Raw genomic sequence first — 6,974 nt, forward strand, 5'->3', positions numbered from 1 at the left:
TCCTCGCCTCACTGCTTGCACCTGGGCGTTCTCTTTCTCTCTCTCAAATAAATTTCTGATTTATAAAATTATAATACAGATTCACTATAGAAAATTGACAAACTAGAGAAATGCATAATAAAAACTATCTGTAATGCTACGGATAACCATTGTTGTCAGTCAGGTGTGTTTCTGTTTTAAGCATGTTAACATTACTTAATAAGATAAAATATTATTTGTATTATCTTGTATTCTACTTTAATGACTTCTTGTCATTCAAGTCTTCATACATAATTTTCAATGATTCAATAACAATGAATCTAAAAATAAAATGAATGCCTAAAACTTAGAAATGCAGTATTAGATCACATATCAAATTAAAATTAAAGATGTTAATTTATTTTAAAAAATTTTAAGGATGTCATTATTATTTTAATAAATATCATATCAAATTAAAGACATTAATTTTTCAGAACTGCCAGTTTTGGAAAAATTTCCTCAAAGCCTATAGTACAGTTATTTGATAAAAATCGTTAGCTAGCTAAGCTTGCAAATGAAGTAGCTAACAAATGAGATGAAAACTGCAACAGCTAAGCCCTAAGATTGTTGCAAGAAAATAAACAAAGATGCCTTAAGAATCATTTAGGCATTTACAGAGTCCCCTGACTTTTCTGCCCCGCAACAGTGACACCTGATGGAATAATAAAGACTCCACAATTAGAAACACTGAGGATGAAAGTATTTGGTTTACCAGTAGTATGCATTCATCAGGCACAATTTACTGAACATGAACATAAAATGTTGCAGCAAACGAATAAATAAAGAAAAGGCATTCCCAGCTAAGACTGGGGATCTCCCGTGAGTATAGCATTCTCTGATTATCCTGGCAATTTCTTAAATGTCTTAGTTTCGTGGGGAACACGCAAACTCAGACACGGTAACTCCTGCTTTTTCCTAATCCTAACCCATGAAAACAGACTCTGTTCTGGCTCCTCATCCCACCAACCCCCTCTCCAACTATAGGGGCCACCACCTATGGGAAGCATGGTTTGGTATGGTTCTCTTACCATTGCTTTTATGAAATCTGTTTTTTTCTTGTGACGTCTTTGCACCTTTTCCTGTGATTTTTTTTTTCCCTTTAACTTCCATCATAGCAGTTCTGGAAGACAAAAACAAAACCCCAAAAGGATCACTGGGTTGCTCTCAACCAGTAGGTGGCATCCACCAGTGCCACACTTGTCCTGGGGCTTCACAGATGCAAGACAAAACCACCTGGGTCCACCGTGGGCCCAAGCATCCAGGAACTACGCAATCAGCGCTTCTAAGATTTTAAAAATGAAAATGAACAAGATACCAACACAAAAACTAAGAACACACACAGCTTGGCTAGTGTGTGATGTATTTGGGGACAACAATTCAACAATAGTTCTGGGTAAAGACAGACCATTATTTACGTTAACTATGATACAAGTGTCAGTGTTTGTTTCTTATAACCTAGGATGACTTTGTGATGAGAGACTGACCATATCATCATTTGATTTCTTGGTTTCCATCCTAAAAAGTCCAAAACAAACAATAGGCTGCGCTTATATATATTCAAGTTAATGAAAGAAAATCAAAGATTGCCTACAAATTCTCTATGTATTCCAGTGTAGCTAAAACAAAAACTTCCAATGTTTATTTTGTTATTTTTTTTTTTAGAGGTGACCAGTCACTTTCAGTGACCTCTAAAGTAAGATTATGTTGGAATATTTAATATTTCATTTAGAGGAAATCTAACAGGTCACTTCTGGGTACAGAGACCTCACCATGCACAGGGCATACAACAGATAACCCCTTAATTACCCAAGGCTCCTGAAAGCAGAGAGTGTACCAAGAAAAATGCCATCTGGTGATTTCTCTACCTTCCAAAGCTGTACATTCAACTCATTTCTAAAGTTCTAAAGTTGATCCCCTAGAGCAGACCTGAGAAGTTCCTACACAATACTGGGTATTTCTAAAACAAGAATTTTCCAAGATTTTCCAAGAATTGGAAATTTTCCAAGAACAACCAATTTTGCAAGATTATTAGTGGGTTTAAGGAAAAAAGAAGGGTTCAAAGATGGCATGGATTTGAGAAATAGTGAACTGAATGAAAATAACTAGTTTTTTTTAAGAAAAGTTTTCAGATTCTTCTCATTTGCTAATTGATCACTAAGCACAGGCTAAAGTGTGTAAAGTATGTAAGATTTGCATACTTACTCACTTTTTCTTGAAACATCTCAAGGGACCAGTAAGGTTCCAAAGAACTCTCTGGAAAGTGCAGCTTAGTTTAGGCTTTACCATTGTAATTCTTAACCCTGGACGGCCCCTGAATTACTCCCTTTCCTTAAGTCATTGGTTGCTAACTGTAGGGTCATTTTATCACTTGGCTGCTTTATATAACCACACCAGCATTTCTTAGTTCTTCTGTGCTTGTATTCGTCTAAAAATGCAGTCATTTACAGATTTTCTCTGTACATTAGTTTTAACTGTTTATTTTGAAATAATTTTAGTTTTACAGAAGAGTTTGGAAAGATAAACAGAAAGCTCCAGTACACTTCTCAGTCAGCTTCCTGTAGAGTTAAAATCCCACGCCAACAGATAACATTAGTACGATACTATGATACTATTAACTTTGGATTTTGCCAGTACTTTTTCTGTTCCAGGATACACTGTGTTTAGCCATCAAGTGACAGTTTCTTGGTCTTCTTTCTCACGACCGAGACACTCTTGAATAGTACTGGTCAGGCACTTGGCAGAAAACTCATTTAGGGTTTGCCTGAGATTTTTCTCATGATTAGATGGGTGTGACGGATATTTTTGAAAAGTATCACAAAGGTGAAGTGCCCATACTGGTGCTATCAACCTTGATCTCTTGGTTAAGGTAATGTTTGCCAGATTTTTCCACCATGAAGTTACCATTTGTCCCCACTTCCTAGAGGGAGGAGTCCTAAGAATTTTATTAAAAATCTGTATGCTAAAATCACCACAGCAACTAATAAATATTTGGGGTGATACATTTTGAGATTATGCAAATATCCTAATTGTCTCCCTCTGATTTTAGTGTTCTCCAGTGGATCCCACCTGCAGCAATTACTGTGGTGTTTTCATGGTGATTTTCTATTTCTCGCATCAGGTCTACCTCTACTATTTTTAATTCTTCTGTAGGGAAAGTTTGTCCCTTCTTCTCTATTTATTTATTCAATCACTTATTTACATCAGTATGGTCTCACACATATTTTGCTACTTGGGGTAGAACCTAATCCTATACTGACTTTGTTGCTCAAACTGTTCCAGCTTTGGCCAGTGGTGAAGTCTTCCAGGTCGCTTCCGCGTCTGGTGACAAGACCCCATCCTGTTTTCCATGTCCTTACTTCCTAGCACTTGTTCCAAGTTCATCTTCTATTTTCCCTGACCAGGCCTGAAATCAGCCATTTCTCCGGGGAACCCTGGTTCCCTTTATTGAAAATGGTAAGATCTGAGTGCTAAGTATGCTTGTTGTCACTGCTTCTAGGTCTTTCCACCAGAAAGGGCTGGTAATACACATCCGTATACTAACCTATGTGGACACAGGAGCCTGTATTTCTCTCTCTTTGAAATAAGTGCATCCTAATGTCTCCAACTCTAATTCACTCTAGTTTTCCCTCTTACTTTACTTGTAACTTTTTTCTCTTGACGGTGAGAAACTTGCCTCCCAGTATCCACCACTGATTTGTTAGTACACAGGTAGCTTCAGAATGCTAAACTGGATGGCTATGGGAAACAAACTTACCAACTATAGTACAGTTTATTTACAGCTTTTTTTCTTTTCCCTCACAGTATTAATTCAGAATACTGTTTTCCAAAATTACTTAGGTCAATTCCCCCCACCACCCTGTTGAGTGAAGTTATTTTATACGTTTGGACAAGTTAGATTTATTTTTCGCAGTCCGCATTCCATTTCCAGACATGCTGGCTGACTTTTTTTTCATCTGCAGTCAAGTTCACTCTTTGGTGTACAGTGTTGATTCTGACAGATGCAGTCACGTCCCCTCCACCACAGTACCTTAGAGAATGGTTTCCTAACACCAAAAAGTCCCCAGTGGAGTCTTTTGCAATTACCCCCTCCTGGCTCTCTTGGCAATCACTGATCTGTTTTCCATCCCTCTAGTTTTGCCTCTTTTCAAACATGTCATATAAATGAAATCAAACTACATATGGCCTGTTGGGTCTTGCTTCTTTCACTTAACAAAATGTACCTGCCTGGGAACCCTGCACCATCATATACGACCATCACATTCCTGTGGCTCTCACAATTGTCTCCTCTTTTCCCTTTCTGTCTCTTCCTGATTCAGGCTGTATCTCTTACTCAGATTGTTTTTTGCTGAGGATCTAATCTGCTGTGACCACATGCTGCTGCCTGATTAATCTTCCACACAGTCACCAATTTTGTGCCATCTCCCTGCTCCAACACCTTCGAAAGTTTCCCACTGACTCCACGAAACATTTCAAACTCACACTGGCATTCAAAGCCTTTCAAAGTTTAGTCCTAACATACCGTAATCACAAACAACACACAGAAGCCAAACTTCCTCATTGTTCTTTTTCAGGATCCAAACTTAAAAGCCATTCTATTAATATTAATCCTACCCATTCTTCAAATCCAGCTTAAATGACAATTTCTTATTATTTCTCCTCTACATGCCTCCTTTCTTTCCCAAATGGTTCTCCTTAATCTTTTTTGGAACACTCTGATGGCCTTCTTATAACTTCACACCATGGACCTGAAATATATTGCATTCAAACACACTATGTGCTAGAAAGCTATTAGGTTGAAAAAAATATATGAAAAAGAAATTCAAAGCGGTGGAATAGAAGCAAGCAAAATTAAAAGACAACATACTTCAGTGTTATAACTGAATTATATATAAAGTGTTCAAAACCATAGCTGAGAGCCCAATTTTGCCTTGTGGAACGAAACAGCAAAGATGTCCCAGACGCAGGACAGGTGACTGATCCCACCCTCTCAGCAGGCTTAGCACTGCACTTTGAAAGAGATAAACATTCAAGGCCTAACCTTTAAATAGTGGCATTTCTCAAGCCTTCCCCTCTCTGCCCACATTTCTCCCTAAGTGATCTCATGCAATCCGACAGCATTCCATGCTGAGGACTCGCAAATTGTTTCCCATTAGGAACTTCCCGTTGGGTTCCAGACATGTGTCTCTAACTGCCTACCTGACACCTCCCTTTACGCGTCTCACAGGCACTTTACCCTTAGTAAGTCCAAAGTGAAATCCTTTAAATAACATCCTCATCTATTACTCCCCAACCTATTCTTCCCCTCTCGGCCAGCGGCAGGCACATCATCCACTCCACTGCTCAGGGAGAAACCCAAGATTTACCCCTGACGTTTTCCTCTCCCTCGTCTGCTATGTCCAATCCTTCCATTAGTTCCTTTGAATCCCCTTTAAAAATACCTCTAACTCTCCAACTTGCATCTCCACCACCACCACCCTAATCCCAACCATCAACACTTTCCAACTGTACACCCAGTAATAATCGAAATTATATACAATTCCTAAGAGTACCTGTGTCTGTCTTGTCCCTTCCTCACTTAATAAGTCTCCAAGGTTTCCTACAAATGAGAATAGAAACGGAAATCTTTTCCCATTGTATAGAAATAAAATCTCAACCACTCATCACGGCCTTGAAGTCCTACGGAACTGCCCTACCCCCCTACCTGCACCTTGTATCGCGGCTCCTAGCTCACATTGGTCCGCTTTCTACAACTCCCACCGCAGGGACTTAGCCAAAGGTACTGCCTCGGCTGAAAGCAGTTTCCCTGGGCTTCGGGATTTCAGAGTTGCCTCTCATCCTGCTGCAGGGCTCAGCTTAAAGATCACTTCAGATTCCCCTATCCTCATCCCAGCCCCCCATTCGTTTCCTTCCCAGCGCCGATAACTTGCAACTGTACATTCAGGTTGTCAACTCGGCACCCAGCACGCACAGGGCGGAATGGATGTTTGCCAAACACACCACAGAAGAGCAAACTGCAAGCAGCACGGGCCGGGATTTTAAGAGAGTGAAGGTAGTTCAGGTGAACCCAGCACGGTCAGGGCAAAGCAGTAGCGAGAGGAGTCTCCAAGCTCCCGTCAACCCCCAAACTCCCAGAACAGAAAGGCCACAGAAGACGCTCCAGCAGGTGACAGGCGTCAGCACCTGTACTCTATCCGACCGCTCGGAGAGACCCTTCCCCTGCAGCGCCGGGGAGAGGGCGAGCTAACCCCCTCAGGGCGGCCGCCCAGCCAGCCGCACTTACCACACACGTGCGGTCCAGGGAGGCGTGGGGCCGAGGCCGGCGCGCGTCCACGCTCCGCCGGGCCGCTTCCGCTTCCTCGACTTGCTCCGCCCCAGGCCCGCCTTTTCCTTCTTCCGCGGCGGACCTGGGGTTAAAGGATAGGAATTAGCCCCGAAAACGGAAATAAGGCATTTCTATTGGTCCGCTTCTATGACCTCATCTATAGGCGCCACGAGCGGGTTTTGGCCCTTGAAAGGATCCGTCGGGCGACCGCGTATCACCGGCCCCTGGGAGTGACGTCATTAACCCTGTCGCTGCCGCGCTAGGGGAAAGAAGGCGGCAGCTCCTCACCCTGTGGTCGGTGGTTGAAGTGATGTCGGCTGGCGCCTGAGCTAATACCAAAATAATTGACTTTGTTAGAGTGCGTTCCTTTGTATCCTCTCTGGCAGTCTAGCGTGAAGGATAAAATCTCGGAAGTCGGTTTGAATTTTAATTCCGTTTTTTTTTTTTTTTTTAACCTCTTGCTAGCTGTGTGGCTTTGGGCAAAATGCTGTATTTCGCTCAGCGTTGGTTACCAGATCAGTAAAATAGAGATGGCTAAGCCATTCATAGAAAGCGCTTACCACAGCGAATGATCATGGTAGGCGCTCAGTGAATGTCATTTTTAATGTCTGCTCGTTTCTCCGGACTGCAGTTA

General features: G+C 41.7%; 1 protein-coding gene across 1 annotated transcript in view; it reads right to left on the bottom strand.

The window, feature by feature from the left end:
- Window positions 1-6,415, bottom strand: part of PUM3 (pumilio RNA binding family member 3) — a 45,975-nt gene extending 39,560 nt beyond the window's left edge. The window contains exons 1-2 of the mRNA XM_025891457.2: window positions 6,299-6,415; window positions 1,047-1,138 (exon numbers count right to left, since the gene is read on the bottom strand). Coding sequence (XP_025747242.1) covers window positions 1,047-1,131 — 85 coding nt within the window. The 5' untranslated portion in view covers window positions 1,132-1,138; window positions 6,299-6,415. The remainder of the gene's footprint in view (window positions 1-1,046; window positions 1,139-6,298) is intronic.
- Between the last annotated feature and the right edge of the window lie 559 nt (window positions 6,416-6,974).

This window comes from Callorhinus ursinus, unplaced genomic scaffold, assembly GCF_003265705.2.
Source record: "Callorhinus ursinus isolate GAN/ISIS: 27379988/994484 unplaced genomic scaffold, GSC_fseal_2.0 scaffold28, whole genome shotgun sequence".
NCBI classification, from domain to species: Eukaryota; Metazoa; Chordata; class Mammalia; order Carnivora; family Otariidae; genus Callorhinus; species Callorhinus ursinus.